The sequence below is a fragment of the Oncorhynchus mykiss genome, chromosome 17, assembly GCF_013265735.2.
Source record: "Oncorhynchus mykiss isolate Arlee chromosome 17, USDA_OmykA_1.1, whole genome shotgun sequence".
NCBI classification, from domain to species: domain Eukaryota; kingdom Metazoa; phylum Chordata; class Actinopteri; order Salmoniformes; family Salmonidae; genus Oncorhynchus; species Oncorhynchus mykiss.
In genome coordinates, this window is record NC_048581.1 from 30207889 (window position 1) to 30228459 (window position 20571).

The following is a 20571-nucleotide window of genomic DNA, read 5'->3' on the forward strand; positions in this document are numbered from 1 at the left end:
GTTACACAGTAATAGTGTCACTGCTATTAGCTTCACAACATACATACTATGGAACCCCGTTTGGGTCTTTGCGTGTCAAAAAAAGATACAGTAGCACTGTCAAAGCTGTACAAAATAAAAATAAGCAAACACCGGCCACGAACGATATGTTTACAATAAAGCATAATTTGTTCGACCGCAACTTCTGGAGTAGCTAGCTTTCGCTTGGTACCTAGCTAGCACCAATACAACCAGCCTAAAAAAACAACGACCAGTAAAAACTGCAGTCATTTTCATTATTCTTAGCAATGATTTAGGAATCCTTGTGAGTAAGTATTAGCTAGGTTGCCACTTGTTGTTCAGCTATTGAAATTGAACTTTAGTTCATGAAAATAAATAGCTAGCCGGCTACTTAACCCTGTTGCCCAAAGCTAACATTATAAGCAGCCAGCTAGCTTCATCTGGCTAGTGAGGCTCGACCGGACCGGATTGTGTTGTGAAGCTAGCCACAACAAGAATTAGGAATTTAGATGAATGTGCGGTTTGCCTTCAAAATAAAAGTATGTCATTGACAGTGATGCAAATGAATACAAATAGGAGAATCGTGCCACACTTTTATTTTGAAGGCTGACCGCAAAGTCCACTGTTGTGGCCAATCCTTATTGTGGCTAGCGTCACAGATGGGTCCGACCACCATTAATCAAATAAGAACGGTCTTATAAATTAGGCTAATTTTAGATGACACCTAGCTATATAATTAGTTAGCTAGCTAACTAGAGCTACTGAAACAGTTTTTGGGGAAGAACATTGTTTGGATCCATGAGCTAGCTAGCTTTTAAAAAATGTTTTATCACCAGCACTGTAGGTGCGCGAGACAACTTTACCAGCATCATAGCATATGTAGATGAATTTTGACATATGAAATACGAGTAATAAAAAAATGAATGAATGCGTAAAATTATTATTTGACGTGCAGTCATATTCAGGTCCTGATTGGTCAACAAGCTTATTTGACACATCAAATAGTGTTAAATCGTATATTTTTTGACACGCAAAGACCCAAACGGCATTCCATAGAAATCCTGATAGAAAATGAAATGACTAAATAAATGAACAACTAAACGGCACAGCAAGTAAATGAAAGAAATAGGTTTTTATTATGTTTTACTGGTAATGGGGACATACGCAAATGCCAACAAAATTACCTTTTGGTCAGTGTGTGTATGTAACCTTTATTTAACTAGGCAAGTCAATTAAGAACAAATTCCTATTTATCCAGCCTGGATTCGGACCAGGGACTGTAGTGACACCTCTTGCACTGAGATGCAGTGCCTTAACATACACGGACGCAGCTGTCTAACTATTTAACTGTACTAGAATGGTTAAAAAGGGAGCTAAAAAAATGTTGGGCAAGGAAAATATTGGATATCGTCCAAAAATGTCATATCGGCGCATCATTACCTAGTATACAGCCCATTTGGAAAGTATTGGTCAGGGATGTGACCAAGAACCCAATGGTCACTCTGACAGAGCTCCAGATTTCCTCTGTGGAAATGGAGAACCTTCCAGAAGGACAACCATCTCTGCGGCACTCCACTAATTAGGCCTTCATGGTAGTGGCCAGACAGCAGCCACTCCTCAGTAAAAGGCACAACAGCCCACTTGGAGTTTGCAAAAAGGCACCTAAAGGACTCTGACAATGAGAAACAAGATTCTCTGGTCTGATGAAACCAAGATTGAACTCGTTGGCCTGAATGCCAAGCATCCCGTCTGGAGGAAACCTGGCACCATCTCTACGGTGAAGCATGGTGGCAGCATCATGCTGTGGGGATGTTTTTCAGCGGCAGGGACTGGGAGACTAGTCAGGACTGAGGGAAAGATGAAAAGAGCAAAGTACAGAGAGTTCCTTGATGAACCCAATCAAACATCTCTGGAGAGACCTGAAAATAGCTGGGCAGCAATGCTCCTCATCCAACCTGACACAGCTTGAGAGGATCTGCAGAGAAGAATGGGAGAAACTCCCCAAATACAGGTGTGCCAAGCTTGTAGCACCATACCCAAGAAGACTGAAGGTTGTAATTGTTGCCAAAGGTGCTTCAACAAAGTACTAAGTAAAGGGTCTGAATACTTATGTAAATGTAAAATTTCAGTTATTTGTAATACATTTGGAAAATGTTCATCAAAAAAAGATTTTGCTTTGTTATTATGGGGTATTGTGTGTAGATTGATGAGGGAAAAAACAATGTATTACATTTTAGATTAAGGCTGTAACGTAACAAAATGTGGAAAAAGTCACGAGGTCTGAATACTTTCCGAATGCACCGTATGTCCATGTAAACTGAAAACAAATGTATCAATGAAACACAAGCCATAATCTTACACACCATACAGGGGCTCCCTCGCAGCATGAAAACCAAGAGAATGAAACTGAGATGGCCACAAACAGCATGGTGCTCCGTTCCCCGCCCGCAATATGGGACATGCCAGAATCAAAAACAAAAAACACACAGACCTTGTCCAATCTCCCACTTCTGGGGGTTATACTTAATCCTAGGATTCAGGGCTATAATAACAATAACATTATTTACTTGTTGTCTAGATCAAAGTTCAGTGTCTGCCAGAATTCTTAAGCCATAATTCTGAGAGTGCAGAACTTGCATGAATCATCAAAATGAGTAGAAACTCAGCACCAGAGAGGTTGAAGGTGCAGGTAGTTTTACAGATGCTTGGTCTGCGTCCCAAATGGCACCCTACCACCTTTCTAGTGCACTTCTTTTGACCAGAACCCATAGGGCTCTGGTCAAAAGAAGTGCACTATCTAGGGAATAGGTTGCCATTTCAGACAACGATGGTTTAAAAACAGCCACATTAGGCTAGACTACATTTTCCAATGACATGGCAAAACATTCAGCAGACGTTTAGACAATCACTCCCTTTTAACGACTGAAACGCTTCATCTGTTAAACTGAAAAATCAAAGGGGAGTTGAATAGAGAACCATTGCTGAAGGAAACAGCTTCCTAAAAAGGGTCCTAAATCTATGTACTCTGTCTAAACCGCCTACACCTGCTGGCTCTGAGAAAAAGTATTTTGTGTGTGGTATCAACATGACAAAAATACATTTAGTCTACCCCAACCTCCCTCCCTTTCCTGTCTTGTCTGGCCAGGTGAACCGTGGATAACCGTATGTGTACACAGAGGTTTTTAATTTATTTGTAATAATGACAATTACAACAATACTGAATGAAGACTTATTTTAACCTAATTAATATAAGACATCAATAAAATCAATTTAGCCTCAAATAAATAATGAAACATGTTCAATTTGGTTTAAATAATGCAAAAACAAAGTGTTGGAGAAGAAAGTAAAAGTGCAATATGTGCCATGCAAGAAAGCTAACGTTTAAGTTCCTTGCTCAGAACATGAGACCATATGAAAGCTGGGGGTTCATTTTAACATGAGTCTTCAATATTCCCAGGTAAGAAGTTTTAGCTTTTAGTTATAGGAATTATAGGACTATTTCTCTCTATACGATTTGTATTTCATTAACCTTTGACTATTGGATGTTCTTATAGGCACTTTAGTATTGCCAGTGTAACAGTATAGCTTCCGTCCCTCTTCTCACTCCTCCCTGGGCTCGAACCAGGAACACAACGACAACAGCCACCCTCGAAGCAGCGTTACCCATGCAGAGCAAGGGGAATAACCACTCCAAGTCTCAGAGAGTTATGTTTGAAACGCTATTAGCGCGCACCCCACTAACTAGCTAGCCATTTCACGTCGGTTACACCAGCCTAATCTCGGGGTTGATAGGCTTGAAGTCATAAACAGCGCAATACTTGACGCACAACGAAGAGCTGCTGGCAAAACGCACGAAAGTGCTGTTTGAATGAATGCTTACGAGCCTGCTGCTGCCTACCACCACTCAGTCAGACTGCTCTATCAAATCATAGACTTAGTTATAACATAATAACACACAGAAATAAGAGCCTTAGGTCATTAATATGGTCAAATCCGGAAACTATCATCTCAAAAACAAGACGTTTATTCTTTCAGTGAAATACGGGACCGTTCCGTATTTTATCTAAGGAGTGGCATCCATTAGTCTAAATATTCCTGTTACATTGCACAACGTTCAATGTTATGTCATAATTACATAAAATTCTGGCAAATTAGGTGGCTCAAACTGTTGCATATACACTGACTCTGCGTGCAATGAACGCAAGAGAAGTGACACAATTTCACCTGGTTAATATTGCCTGCTAACCTGGATTTCTTTTAGCTAAATATGCAGGTTTAAAAATATATACTTCCGTGTATTGATTTTAAGAAAGGCCTTGATGTTCATGGTTAGGTACACATTGGAGCAACGATACGCACCGCATCGATTATATGCAATGCAGGACACGCTAGATAAACTGTTAATATCATCAACCATGTGTAGTTAACTAGTGATTATGATTGATTGTTTGTTATAAGATAAGTTTAATGCTAGCTAGCAATTTACCTTGGCTTACTGCATTCGCGTAACAGGCAGTCTCCTCGTGGAGTGCAATGAGAGGCAGGTGGGTAGAGCATTGGACTAGTTAACTGTAAGGTTGCAAGATTGAATCTCCCGAGCTGACAAGGTAAAAATCTGTCGAACTGCCCCTGAACAAGGCAGTTAACCCACCATTCCTAGCCGTCATTGAAAATAAGAATGTGTTCTTAACTGGCTTGCCTAGTTAAATAAAGGTGTAAAAAAAAATCATAATAATAAATAAATAAAATCGGCCAAATCGTTGTCCAAAAATACCGATTTGGCCGATTGTTATGAAAACGTCCCTAATTAAATCGGAAATTCCGATTAATCGGTCGACCTCTAATACACGTTGACGCTCCATCAGAGCCTTTCAATTCCCCACAGAAAATGTCAAACCACTGTCGATCCAGAGCGGCTAACTGAGCTGAGAACAAGACATGTCATCTTCTATCCAGAAAACACAGTTTGGCAATAAAGCAATCAATTGCCCAATTGCCAGTGATGTGCCAATTTCCAAACGGTCCAGTCAGACAGCTGTGCATTGCAAATCCATTAGGCAGATAAAAACAGACCCCATCTGCTAAGAGAGGGCCAGATTAAAGTTGAACTGTCTAGAGGACTCGTGATGATTAGACTTACGAATAACGTGAGGAAGTTCTAGTAATTTTAAGATCTGCAGTAGTTTAGACAAAACCCTCTTATCTGTGATTGATAAGTGAATTCCCTGAAGTGCATAATTCAAACAAATGTCTAACCAACACATGCAACAGATTAGCCTAACTGCCAGTGCCAGCCGGCAGCATGCATTAAATCCCACCAGACAGACTATGTAGCAGCAGGGCTCGCGTTAATGCAGAATACACAAAATAAAAAATAAATACGCATATAGAGTATCTTGCTGTGTTTTGTAAACAGATATGAAATGTTTCTTATTGTAATTTCTTCTCAGCATCAGACGAATTGTCACAGATAAATATATATATATATTTAAACACTACTTTCAATATAAAACGTAGATGAAATTGTTTAAAACAGATTTTTGGAGTGTAGGGGTTTTGAAAATGCAGATTTCTATTCTGTAACGCAACCCCTGACCATACAATTAAGACACGATAAAGCCAATGACTGTACATACAACAACTAGTAATGAAGATAACCAAACCATTAAATCATTATTATTGCTCTGGGTTATCACTCGCTCTATTTGTTGGCTCACTGGCACACAGAGCAACATATATAAAGCAGACAGGCAGCGTAGGCATCCTGCCAGATAGAGACAGGATATGAAGGTTTCCATGTAAGAGGCGCCATCCACCACGTGAACAGAACAGTGGACTGTGTGGAGGGACCCCTGGGGCAGCTCTGGGGGGTGGGGGGGGGCTTCTGGGGCAGCTCTGCCGTGAAGCCCAGTCATCTGGAGTGAAGAGTGGAGTGGGGGGGGGCTTCTGGGGCAGCTCTGCGTCGGAGCCCAGTCATCTAGAGTGGTGTGAGAGTGGCCGGGGCAGACTAAACAGAGCCGAGGAAGTCTGGATGTGCGTGGCAGCACCTGGCCGCAACACAAGCCCCCTCTCTCTCTCTATCCACAGATCACTGAAAAAAAGCTCTGGCTTGGACAAGGGCCATGCACACAGACTACACTGCACTATTCAGACTTCAATGCAGATGACACAGGACTCTCGAACATAGCCACTTACTGACCACAGCCAACACATATCACTAACTGCTCTTGGTCCTTTGTAGCTCAGTTGGTAGAGAATGGTGTTTGTAACGGCAGGGTAGTGGGTTCGCTTCCCAGGACCACCCATATGAAAAATGTATGCATGCATGACTAAGTCGCTTTGGATAACAGCGTCTGCTAAATGGCCTATTACAAGGGCCATGCACACAGACTACACTATTCGGCTATAGACTACACCGTTCAGACAGGGGTTTATTCAATGCAGATAACACAGGACCTTCTAAGTTACTGCTAACTGACCATAGCTGGAGCCCACACACTCAAATAGCCGGAGCCCACACACTCAAACAGACCTGCTCACTATATCACTCCCACAATGGCCATTCATTCACAGGTTAGAAAGACTGGCTCTGGTCTCACCCACACTCCTACTCTGTCTGACTGACATTCCTGGGGTTACTGATAAACTAGAGCAGGGGCATCAAACACATCGTTACCCCCGGGGGCCACATTCAGTCTTGAACGAGTTCAGGAGGGCTGCACTGAAAAGTGATTATATTTCCTTGCCGGCAAAAATCGGCAAAATAATTGTTCTCTATGCATCGCTTTTGGAATTTCCGATGCTCCCTGACTGTCTACTGATTGTTAAGAGAGCTGGACAGTCAAGAAAATGTATGAAAATAGGTTGAATATCATTTCTGCCCAGTTTCGATTTGGTTTAAGTCATTTGAAAGTATATCGAGTTCGTTTCCCCCCCGACAATTTAGTACTTTCTTACTCAACCCCCCGCCGGTCGTATCCTGCCCGCCAGCCGTATGTTCGACACCCTGACCTAGACATCCGGAGTCTAGATCCTGGGTTGTCAATCACTGCAGCTAGGAGGTTTCATGATCTACAATATCATACAGGCATAATAGTGAGTGAGTCATCTGATGATTACCTTAAGGAAACAGTCAAGATTGATGATGACTGAGCTTTTGACAGGAGCCTTCAGAAAACTGAAGTTGACCGTCAGGTCATTCTCTATTAAACCTTACCGATTCTCCATTCCTCTGTTACTCCTGTAGCTTGTATGTATGAAGCAGACAGAGGCAACATGAAAAGACAACCTTGACTGAGGAAAGACCAGGGTAGGAAAAAAACAGAACAGAGACGGCAGGCCATCCCAGATGGGCTTCGCTTCAGTAAGCTACAATGAGTGTGAAATGTTTGAGCAGGCACACACACTCCCCCCTCCGCTAGACACTTATCACACAGAAGGGTTGTCATAGAGGGAATGTTGTACTGACGTACAGAAAACTGAGTGACAGCTCATAGAACAAACATGTAAAAGAACAGCGAGAGGAGAGGGAGAAAAATAAAGCCAACTGCATGCAGTATGGAAAGGAGCATGTAGGCACCCTTGTGTTGTGGTTGTGGTACCCTTCTGGTAGTACCCTTGTGTCTTATAGAAAGGCATCAAGCCCCACATTTCAAGGCAGTGAACCGCAATACAGCCAATTCACCTGACTCTCCTCCCATTGATATTCAACAGGAGAGGCAAGGCAACACTGAGAAGCCTTTTCATTCCAACACAGAAACTTAGAGGAGATTGCTGCAATGGATTTCTGACAAAGCCTATTGATTGCGCTTTAAAATGGGTCAGACCGCTCTGCAGAGCTGGGCGGGCGGAGAGATCCGCGTGGCCAAATTAAGCCTCTGTCTGGACGGATGCGGTGCTGTCTTATTTACAAATGTTTTAGCGAATCCCCACCAAAAAAAGATCTAATTTGCTAATCAATATGGCTGCTAGGCTAAAACGTATTTGCAGCGGCCTTCACGTTGCGCGCAAATCGAGTTTGACCTGGGAAAATGGGTTTCACGCGGCGGTATACAAGCCAACACCAAGTGACAACAATAACACATGGGCGTGGTCTCTTCTCACTGTGTCGATTTAGATTAACAGCAAACGAATGCCTCTAATCTGCTTTCATTCAAAACATCTGGCCCAGTCTGCTAGACTGTGTAAACCAGCATTAACTTAATCCAGCTAGGAGGGTGGGTGGGACAGGACAGCACTGAGGGCAGTAAAACCAGCTCCCAATGCCATTTCAATTGTCTTGTTGGTGTCCCTTTACCACATGTAGGTTATCCTTCACAAAACACAATCAAATACATTTCCTTCATTTTAGGGGCAGGAGTCAACAGGGCTCCTAATTTAGCTCGGCATCACGTGCGGACGATACATCCTGCAGAAGAGTGTGTGTGTTCCCTTTGAGGACACACACAGGCTCGATTTCCTGACCACTGACAGTGAATGCTGAGACAGTGGCCCCTGCTAACTTTTCAAAAATGCACTCTCTCCCCACCGGCTAATGATCAGCCTAGGAAGGATGGAGGCGGGGCCTTTATCTTAAAATCGCCAGCTTCCTGGCTTTTCCCTACTTGCACACACTCAGCTCCTCCAGTGTCTCTTCCCTTAATGCTAGAGAGACTCAACAGTCTAAAGTGGCTTCCTTGTCTGCACTGACCTTCAGTCATGTGATAGTAGGTATCTAATATATTACATGAATCTAAGTGGGCTAGGCTAATAGCTTTCACCAGACAATTTGTGTCACATCGGTGCAGGAGGAAAAGAGGCCTAGATGGTGAGAAAAATACACTTATGACAGCTGAGACGCACCAGCTGTGATTGCAGACTGTGCTGCATAAGAGTGGATCTGAAACAATTCTTCCAGGCTGGTATTATATGCTCACGGTGCTACCTGGAGGCGAAGGAGAAAATGGAGTTAGAATAGCTAGCCGTTTAGTAGTTAGCTCACAGCAGCAGGCAGTGTTATAGACAGACTAGATGCTAGCAGTGCGAACAGAAGCAATTGTCACCTCCCCGTAGTGTTGGGAATAGCGGCTTAGCGCCAGACTGTTCTATTTACTGCTTGGCAACGGCATTCCATTCAAAGCGGCAGGTGACTTCATCAGACAGCGACTGACGGAAAAAGCCCTGTGAGCAAACAATAACAGGACCGGTTCACACTAAACAATCCATCAATCCTGATCTGGGACCAGCAGTCGGGTGCCAAAGACTGTGGCTGGTGGAAAACAGTGCAGAAAAACACCCCAGCGTCTCCCCTCACAGACTAGCACTGATCTTAGATGTCTGTGGAATGCGACCTAACCGCTAGGGCCTTGATTAGCCCTAGCTATTCCTTGAGCGAAATTGCATCTGAGACGAGAGGAAATGGTAAATAAATTGCAAGGCAAAGCTGCAACTACTGACAGTTTGAATGTTGCCTCTAAATGGCAAACGTACAGACAAATGGCCTGAGAATACCTTCAGGCGTCTCCCAGACTGCTGGTAGCAGACACAGTAGTTTATTGACGATTACATTACGATTAGACAATAATGGCGGCTCAGTTCTAAATAGACTCTATAGACCCAAGGAAGATATAAGTGCTTAAGAGTAACCCAGCGAGCTCTACTGTCTGCAGCCCATCCGTTCCCCTATCCTAAATGACCACAGAGCAGACACACAGACCAGGGCAGAGGCCAGTCTACAACACACACAATGTGCAACATCAAAATGTGTGGTGGTATTCCCCAGTTTGAGAGGAGCAGTGGTTTGAAGCGTTCTTCCCCTCCTCCGTGGTGTGAACGAGACAGAGGATGTTCCTTCGATCTAGAGACTCACAGTTCCTCTCTGTTTCACATTCCTGGGATTCTAAGTGAAGACCACTGCAGCAGCCCATTTAAAACCATTTCCCAAATGGAAATAAAACAGAGACCCAGGCCTTCACTGCACTAAGAGAGATAATTTTTTATTATCATTGCAGGACGCCTCATTATTGAAGAATAGCCTTGGCTTACTGCATCATAAAGGTCATGGGCAAAATATAAATGTACAGCCTTTTAAAAAGGTCAAACTAAGTACTAAGTAAACACTTCCAAAGTAATGGAATATTCCAAACAACCAGACAACTCTTGCCGGACCGCGAGGAACTCTTGTTCACTCAGTGCTTTTATCCGGCTAGTACATTACAATATTAAATATTTAATTTGGCTGGTCCCAGAAGATAGAGGGGTCTGGAAATCGATCTGATCATGAAGAAACATGAAACGCAGGGCATGCCATCGCCTCCTCTCCCCAGTCAAAACACTGCTTTCTCAAGTAAACAGAAAATGTTTGGGTTGTAAGACACTGAATGGGACTGAAAGTAAAAGGGGCTCATGCTGGCTTCTTTCCCTAAGGAATAGTGTCTTAAAACAAGGGGGATGCACTACAAGCTGAGGCTATGTAGAGGTGCTGAAAGTTCATTACAAACACAAATCAAAGTACTGATGGAAAATCTTGAAACACTAGTGCAGTAAACAATGGAAATATTAGCTACAAATGCAAACTATTTGGAACAGGCTTGCTGGTCTAAATAAATACTACATTTGGTAATGGTGCGTCAGTCTGCAGAGCTCTGGCTACTATGGGCAGTCTCTGCACACTCGGGCGGCAGGTAGCCTAGCGGTTAAGAGCTTTGGGCCAGTAACCGAAAAGTCGTTATTTTCAACAATCTGCGCTGTGATTCGAACTATGTCGATGTGCCCTTGAGCAAGGCATTTAACCCTAATTGATCATGTAAATCGCTCCTGAATGACTAAAATGTGTAACTATGTATAATAATGTCCCTGATAAATTAATAACACTAATTCAGATTGTAGGACAACACATGCAAGAAGTGACGAAGGGTGGGCAAACAACCGTTGCAAGTTGTAACAATTAATTAATGCAGCCATTGTGATAACCCCAAATGTGTTGGCTTTTTTTAATTGGAGAGTTCGCTAGCTAGCTAACAGTAAATCAACGTTATTCACGACTATGTCAGTTAACTAGCTAACTGGCTAGCTAGGTAAACTAACGTTGGCTAGTATTACAAACTGAAAAAAATAAACATTTACTTGTTAGAAAAACAGTATGCTTATTCGAAGCGTAGCTAACGACATTTGATCAGTGTGTTAGTAAATATAATATGGCGTTGTTGTGAATAAGAGTGTAAACATTCACGCAGAAAACTAGCCAACTACTATAGCTAGCTAGTAACGTTAGCTTGATAGCGCCATTAGCTAACAAGCAATTGAAGCTAGAGACAGCGAGAGGGTTTTACATTCTTACCTGTCAACCGCAGTTTCACTGGGCCATTTCTCCTAACTCCTTGATTAGACATGCCCGTTTGTGTTCCAGCTTGACGTGGGGTTATCAAAAATATGTATAATACATGTGTCTAGCTATTTCACAAAAATGAATTCCTATTTAACTCCTATGGCTATGGCAGTTTCACAGTGAATGAAGAAGAATGGAGTCACGGCACAGTGGCCCGGATGAGCACAGCTCTAGTGCTAAACACCACCGTCCCGAGCACATACTCCTAAAGAAACTCCTAAAATAAAAGGCTAATTTCCAATAAACCAGGATCTCCTCCCGAAAGAAACGGTGCTATATGACGTCCAAGGCTGCTTCAAAAGCCAAGGGTGAGCTCCTCTCCCGCTGGGGGTGGCATTTCTGCTTGAAGTGGTGGTAGCTGAAATTTCCAAGCAGAGATGTCTTGCTGGTCTCAATTTTTGGATAGTGACCCTCCCCTCTAGTGACATCACTCACAAGGTTAAAGCACAAGCACTAAATTGATGTACAATGTTAATTTAAATGAGAGGAAATTATTGGACATATGTAACCTTTTTTATGTTGTGTTCGTCAATATGGTACTGGTAGGCACCCACAGCCTCTGTCACTGAGGACTGCCTCACTAGACTGATCTAAGGTCAGTTTTATGTTTCACCCGTCCTCATGGTTATGCATAGGTTTTGTGGAGCCATTGGAGGGTAAGCTGATCCTACACTTGTGTGTTCATTAAAGCATTGTCTGGACCTTTATGGCACAGGACTGTGGACATCCCCCACTTTCTGTCCGTTTCCCTTGAACCACTACATTACCAAACATAGCACAAGTATGCAGCACTAACTGGAGAGAAGGGGGCTGATATGTAGTAGTTTAAATCAGTGTTTCTCAATCAGGTATAGTAAACTACCCCTCATACTATACCTCATTCCTATCATAGACTATCCACAGGAGGGGGTACTAGGGAGACATAGGAACATAGGCCTAATGATTGGTTGCACGTAAGGGGTGCTTCTGGCAGAACATAATGTGATTGGAGGTAGGCTTACATTAACCAAAAAGAACCACTGGTCTACATGTCTAGCGCTGCCAAGTGGTGCAGGGGTCTAAGGCACTGCATCTCAGTGCTAGCGGCGTATTTCTCCATCTACTGGCTGCTTTCAGAAGTGCATGAGACAAGCTAGAAGCCATATCACAGAATTTATAAGATTCAATGAATTGGGAAAGTTTGGCATAAAAAAAAATTCTCAGGACCCATCACTCAGCTGTTTCCCCAAAAAGTGTCTGGGTGCTCACTTTGTTGTTTTAATCTCAGATTGACCCTTTAAATTGGTAAAAAAAATATTGTTTAAAAGGACAGATGCAGATGTTGTTATAGCAATATCAAATAAATGATGGGTAACAAATAAGTACCTTACTGTAATAGATTTCCATTTAAATTGACAAAATTAGCTTTTCGGCAAAAATATATTTCTCAAGCAAGAATTTTGCTTGGACTGTCTGGGAGTGGTCTGAGTGGGGAGGGGAAAACTGAAAACTAGCTGTCAGAGGTTTGGAACTGTCTTTGTTATTGATGTATTAATCAATTTACTGCATGGTGATGTCACCATGGAAAGCTGAAACTCCTGCCTATGCAAACCTGCTGTTTGGAAGGTCCTATGTAGATTGTATTTTCAACAAGCAACTATCAGGAAATGACACTGATCAGTGTTAGTTTCATCATCTGTTGTACAATATGATATAAAAGACATGAAAAACAGAATTTTGACTGCACTGGGCCCTTCAAATTTGGCATCAAAATAAACATCAACAGGCTATATCTTAGTTTACTTTTTAATAGAACTTTAATGAAAAACTCACACTTATTGAATTTAGTTAAAGGCGCAATCTGTAATATCAAAAGCCTGAGTATCACTTTATTTGGTAAACTGAGGGATGAAGCTGGACACACATACGAATAAGGACATTGCAACAGTAACGTTCTCCTACAATCTCTAACGACAGGAATAGAGCCACCACCAAACACGTCACTAGATAGGGTACTGACTTTCATATACACCACATCGACAAAGGAAGATTAAAAAGCCTTGAAAATAGAGCCACACATGTACAAAATATACATTTTATACACTGCTCAAAAACATAAAGGGAACACTTAAACAACACAATGTAACTCCAAGTCAATCACACTTCTGTGAAATCAAACTGTCCACTTAGGAAGCAACACTGATTGACAATAAATTTCACATGCTGTTGTACAAATGGAATAGACAACAGGTGGAAATTATAGGCAATTAGCAAGACACCCCCAATAAAGGAGTGGTTCTGCAGGTGGTGACCACAGACCACTTCTCAGTTTCTATGCTTCCTGGCTGATGTTTTGGTCACTTTTGAATGCTGGCGGTGCTTTCACTCTAGTGGTAGCATGAGACGGAGTCTACAACCCACACAAGTGGCTCAGGTAGTGCAGCTCATCCAGGATGGCACATCAATGCGAGCTGTGAGAACCCCTCGCACGGCTATGATTCTATAAGGAAATAAATTAAGTGCAACGCTGGAGAGATGAGAGTTGCAGAGTCATGTCTATCAGAGCTGAGGGAGAGAGACAATAGAAAGTGTGCAAACCATAAACCCAAGCTGGCCCAACCCCAATCAACTCTGAAAATCGACTTTTTCTTGGAGGGGCCAGGAGAATTAAGGAAGAGGCAACTCTAAATAACTTTGATAGCTTTTGTTATAATTTGTATTTTGCAAAAAGCGCAAGAAAAAAATGCATGCTGAGAGAGGTACCGGATCTGGCTCAAATTAAGTTACCGGGGAAAAGTCATGTAAAACATTGTTGAATTCAAACGTTCTGAATAACAGGTCCACAACAATTTGCCATTGTTTTCTCTTTCAGAAACGGACACAGTTTTTACCCAAATACAGCATAAATTGCTGCAAAAGATTAAAGCATTCCGCCAACCCAGTAAATAGACCAGTAGCTTATGTTAAATATTTTACAGTAGCCTATAGGCTACAGTATTACTGTGCGATAGGAGAGTGACATCATTGCCTATTTAATCTCAGAGAGTAAAGCAAGGTAGGACATATAAACCCAAAAATCGATTGATTAACTAAATATTGAATAACAATTCGTCTTTTGCATAGAAGTGTGAGCTGTAGCCTTTAGCCTACTTTGAAATGATTTTGAATATACAATAAATCTTGCAGAATGCGCAGACAGGCACTTGCTATAGTCAGCATGCATGTTTTAGAAAAGGTTACTGCAAACCTCTACAGAAATGTGATCAAAATGGCCATAGCTCTTTCTTTTAAAAACTGCCTTGGCCCAATTACAAATAGTTCCAAATTATACAGCAAATAAAGCGCATTATTGACACCCTTAAAGGTGACTGGAATACATTTTCCAGGCTGGATTTTAATGCTGGTTCATGCCTGCACAGTTTTAGGACCGGTATAAATCTCAATATTTGTGTACATGCGCAGACTTTTCATAAATGGCACACACAGGAATTGAGTGTGACATTTACGTAACAGTTACAAATGAGGCGCCTGTGGAGCAGACAGACATACGGTTATCTAGCTCTGCAGCCCTGTGCATGAAGGCAGCTGAGTCAACTCCACTGGTAGCTCCACTGCACTGATCCCCTGCTCTCCATCTATCACAATTCTCCACCTCTTAGTTCTAGTCTCTGCCGTCTCTGCGTGTGATAAATAAACAGAAAACAGTACATATCTTCTCTGTCGGTGTCCTTGCCGAGTCCTAATGCAACCTGTTTTATAACAGCATCTCCACACAGACTCCACAGCTGATCACCCCACTCTGTCTTTGGACCCAGAGCCCACACATATTAAAGAGGAACAGGAGGAACTCAGGACCAGTCAGGAGAAAGAGCAGCTTCAATGGCTGGAGGCGGTTATCACAGAGTTCATATTCACTGCTTCCTGTGTGAAAGTGAATGTGATGTTACGAAACCAATATCTAGCCTACTGATGATGTGGCTCCACTCGTTATATCTATCTCTCTAAAAGCGTATGCGACTAGGTGTTGAATGCACAGTATGTACTCGGGAGCCAGCAACCTTACCTTAGGTCCAGGGATAGCTCAGTCAGTACTCCCATGGTAGGCCAGTCCAAGCAGATTATTATTTATTCAGACGGTGACAAAACATGAAAATATACAAAAAGGAAAACAGTACAAAAAGGCATGCCAAAAACTGTAATACAAAACAAACCAAGGCAGGCTGAGAGGCTTCCTGCCACCTCACACACACTAGGTCACACTCCTCTTGACGGCTTGACAGGTGAGTTTTAACAAAAAATAAAGCCAGCTCATAGCAAGTGTTTCTGGACCTTTACTGTGGTCAAAGAGCTTAGAGTGGGCCCAATGGACACTATACAGTACAAATATTGATTGTATGTCCATAAAACCATGTTCCAGTCTACTCACTAAAGTCCCTAGAATAGAAAACAGGGGTCAGCGAGGTCATAGCATTTTAATAACTGCACTCTCTGATTTAGTGCACACTCATATCAGTCCCAAGCCGTTGCAGTTGTCAGGAGTCGCCTGTATTACAAAGTGTTGTCTTTCAGTTCATGCAAGAAATTATCATCCAAGATCACCCTTTTACTGATTATAACTTCCCCACATTAAGTTACCTATTTCCATCATCACTGGTCTGTAGTGAAACTCCATACACATGGGGGGTGGGGCTGTGATGTGTTTATGGGCTCACCACCCACTGATACAGAGGAGTTTGTGGCAACCATTCTTTCATTGTGAACGAAGCGAATACGAAGCGAATACTAACTGAAAATGCCTAAACTACAGTTGTTGCATGCGTTTTTAAATGAGCGTTTAACGGCGGCTGCTGTGGAGATTTTCGGAGCAGTTGAGAAAACCAAGAAAGCATTTGGTTAATGTTGTTTGTCCCTCATGAGACACTCTAGACGCTGAAGCCTATTTCACGTCCTCAAAATCCCCAGAATGAATCTAAGATAACTAAAGAAATCTGTAATAAATGTTGTGCAATTTTACATATAAGTAAGGTGTTTGGTGCAGTATGTCTCAAGTAAAAAAGAAAGAAAGTGTGATATCTTATGAAAGTAAACAAAGTCTGGCAGCTGGGTAGGACTGTCTACTATTGGATAGAGAGCAATCACTGCAGTTGTTCAACCTATGTTAGTGGGCAAATGGACATCTTCAAATCAAAACCCAGCCTTCATTTACCTGTTGTGATGCATGGATGTTCCAAACTCCGCTTTTGCATTACCCATATAGTTGTTAAAGGTTATACAAAGGCAGCACAGGGGTCAGATCAGTGGTCAGGGTTGATATGCATAAAAAAATACATATTCATAATAAGATCATCCATCAATGCATTACCACTTACATTGCCTTCAGAATGTATACACACCCCTTGACTTTATCCACATTTTGTTGTTACAAATTGGGACTAAAATGAATTTTGTCCTTTTTCAAAGATCTACTGTAATAAATAAAACAAAGATCTTCATTAGATAATTATTCAACCACCTGAGTTAATACATGTTAGAGTCACCTTTAGCAGCGATTACAACCGTGAGTCTTTTTCGGTAAACACACCTGGATTGTGCAATATTGTTTGCACAATATTCTTTTTTAAACTTCTCAAGCTTTGTCAAGTTGGTTGTTGATCATCGCTAGACAGCCATTTTCAAGTCTTGTCATGGATTTTCAAGCTGGTTTAACTCAAAACTGTAACTAGTCCACTCAGGAACATTCAACGTCATCTTGGTAAGCAACTCCAGTGTATATCTGGCCTTGTGTTTTAGGTTATTGTCCTGCTGAAAGGTGAATTTGTCTTTAGAAAGCAGACTGAACCAGGTTTTCCTCTCGGATTTTGCCTGTGCTTAGCTTTTCATTTATTTTTATCGTTAAAAAAAAACTTCATTGTCTTTGCCGAAGAAGGGCATATCCATAACATGATGTAGCCACCACCATGCCTGAAAATAATGCATGAAGAGTGGTACTCAGTGATGAGATGGAATTGCCCCAAACACACAGTGCCTTCAGAAAGTATTGATATATTCTCACCCATCTACACACAATACCCCACAATGATCAAGTGAAAACATGTTTTTAGGCATTTTTGCAAATTTATTGAAAATTAAAGACAGAAATATCTCATTTGCATAAGTATTCACACCCCTTTGCTATGAAACTCCAAATTGGAGCTTGTGTGCATCCAATTTCCTTTGATCATTCTTGAACTATAACTACAACTTGATTGTCTATATAAGGTACCACAGTTGACAGTGTATGTCAGAGCAGAGACTACCATGAAGTCCAAGGATCTGTATGAAGAACTCTGAGATAGGATTGTGATGAGGCATATAGCTGGGGAAGGGTATAAAACAATTTCTAGGATGTTGAATGCTACCAAGAGCATAGTGGTCTCCATCATTGGGAAATTGAAAAAATATGGAACTAACCAGACTCTGCCTAGAGCTGGCAGTCCGACCAAACTGAACAACTGGGCAAGAAGGACCTTGGTCAGAGAGGTGACCAAGAACCCAGTGACCACCCTGACAGAACTACAGAGTTCCTTGGCAGAGATGGGAGAACCTGCCAGAAGGACAACAGTCTCTATTGCACTTCGCAAATCTGGGCTTTATGGAAGGGTGGCCAGAAGGAAGCCACTCCTGATAGCATAAGGCAAAAGATTATGTGGTCTGATCAGACAAAATTGTTACTCTTTGGCCTGAATGCACTATGTCTGGAGGAAACCAGGCACACCTCATCACCTGTCTAACACCAATCCTACCATGATGCATGGTGACGTCAGCATCATGGCAGTGCGCGCTAACCAAGGTTGCCAGGTGCGCGGTGTTTCCTCTGACACATTGGTGCGGCTGGCTTCCGGGTTGGATGCGCGCTGTGTTAAAAAGCAGTGCGGCTTGGTTGGGTTGTGTATCGGAGGATGCATGACTTTCAACCTTCGTCTCTCCCGAGCCCGTACGGGAGTTGTAGCGATGAGACAAGTTAGTAGCTACTAAAACAATTGGATACCACGAAATTGGGGAGAAAAAGGGGTAAAAAAATAAAAGATAGAACTGCCAAAGGGGGTGGAGTTGCAATCTACTTCTATGGCCCAAGCAAGTCTCTTCTTATTATTGTGGTGTCCTTTAGTAGTGGTTTCTTTGTAGCAATTTGACCATGAAGGCCTGATTCACGCAGTCTCCTCTAAACAGTTGATTTTGGGATGTGTCTGTTACTTGAACTCTGAAGCATTTGGGCTGAAATCTGAGGTTCAATTAACTCGAATGAACTTATCCTCAGCAGCAGAGGTAACTCTGGGTCTTCCTTTCCAGTGACGGTCCTCATGAGAGCCAGTTTCATCCTAGCGCTTGAGTGTTTTTGCAACTGCATTTGAAGAAACTTTCAAAGTTCTTGACATTTTCTGGATTGACTGACTTTCATGTCTTAAAGTAGTGATGGACTGTCGTTTCTCTTTGCTTATTTGGCCTGTTCTTGACATAATTTGGACTTGGTCTTTTACCAAATAGGGCTATCTTCTGTATACCACCCTTACCATGTCTCAACACAACTGATTGGCTCAAACGCATTAAGAAGGAAAGAAATTCCACAAATTTAAAAGGCACACCTGTTAACCTGTTAATTGAAATGCATTCAAGGTGACTACCTCATGAAGCTGGTTGAGAGAATGCCAAGAGTGTGCAAAGCTGTCAAGGCAAAGGGTGGCTATTTGAAGAATCTGTTAACACTTTTTTTTGGTTACTACATGATTTCATATGTGTTATTTCATAGTTTGATGTCTTCACTATTATTCTAAAATGTAGAAAATTGTCAAAATAAAGAAAAACCCTTGATTGACTGTGTCCAAACTTTTGACTGGTACTGTATATATTTTATAGAGATGAAGGGTTTTTATGTATGGTATACATTATGGTATAGATGACCTCTGCTCCTCCTCGCCTTCCCTCCAGAGTCCCTTCAGTTATCTGTTGCTGTCACTGAAGACGAGGTTCCCCCTAAGCAGCAGCACTCTGAGCAGGAGTGGAGAACCAGTCTGCAGTAGGAGGACCTAGAACCCACACAGATTAAAGAGGAACAGGAGGAACTCTGGACCTGTCAAGAGGAAAAGCAGCTTCAAGAGCAGGAGGATGATATCATAGTTTTCAAATTCCCTCCAATTTGTGTGAAAAGTAAATGTGATCAGGAGAACACAATTCAGTCCTTTTCTCTTCCCCAACCCCAGACAGTGGAGAACAGAGACATTAACTCTAAACCAGTTGAACTTCCACATTTTGTCACTGTTACACATCTAGAGGGTCTCAACATTCCCTGTGACCCTCCAGAAAATCAAAACAATACCTTCAGCTAGAGCTCAACTGTAAGCAGCGACCCAGTAGGACTTGACAGGAGCCCACCATTGAATTCCAACCCATCAATGAGGGAACACTGTTGGAAACCCAGCACCACGTCTAGAAAAACTCACCACTGCTGTGACTGTGGTGAAATATTTGCTTTGACAGTTGATCTACAGGGGCATGTGACTCTCGCCAAGAAGAGACCTAGCGAATGCCGCCTCTGCAAAATACACTACAACTCCACCTGTAAATTGAAGGCCCATGTCAGACTCTGTCACATGGAGAAACCCTGCACCTGCCCCTTTTGTGGAAAGACCTTCAAACTCAAAGGACATCTGTCCAGACATATGAGGATTCACACAGGAGAGAAACCATTTGGCTGTGGTGACTGTGGGAAGAGCTTCATTCAGAAGGGGGACCTAAGGAGGCATGCACTGACTCACACTGGAGAGAAACCATTTAGCTGTGGTGAATGTGGGAAAAGCTTCAATCGGAAAGGGAACTTGAACTTGCACATACTGACTCACACAGGAGTGAACGTCCACAAAGAAAGAAAACAGAATGAAAACACAGAGGAAGCGAATTAGGACAAAGACATATTGTTAGGAGATGGACAACTCTTTGGAAAAGCAAAGCAAATCTGGATCATTCATTCTATGGATTTTAGATAAATAGATGTCATGAATTTACTTTTGTAAAACATTCTATGAACAATAAAGTTCAATTATATATAACAGTACAGAGTACAGTAGTTAAACATACAGGCTTTCTGTTCAGTCTCTTTATGTTTTCATGTCATTATAAACTGGAATTCCTGGTAGTTTGTTTTGGAATGTCTCCAGAATAGTCTGACGGATGTTATTGATACATAAAATTTA

At 42.0% G+C, this 20571-nt stretch overlaps 1 protein-coding gene across 4 annotated transcripts in view; it reads right to left on the minus strand.

The window, feature by feature from the left end:
• The window catches only part of LOC110493680 (E3 ubiquitin-protein ligase SMURF2), a 78398-nt gene extending 66518 nt beyond the window's left edge, over positions 1-11880 (minus strand). Inside the window, exon 1 of one of the 4 annotated variants that reach the window (XM_021568085.2) lies at positions 11318-11880. In XM_021568085.2, the coding sequence (XP_021423760.2) occupies positions 11318-11369 (52 nt within the window). In that variant the 5' untranslated portion in view covers positions 11370-11880. The remainder of the gene's footprint in view (positions 1-11317) is intronic. The other 3 variants (XM_021568084.2, XM_021568087.2, XM_021568086.2) reach the window with 3 other exon arrangements.
• Between the last annotated feature and the right edge of the window lie 8691 nt (positions 11881-20571).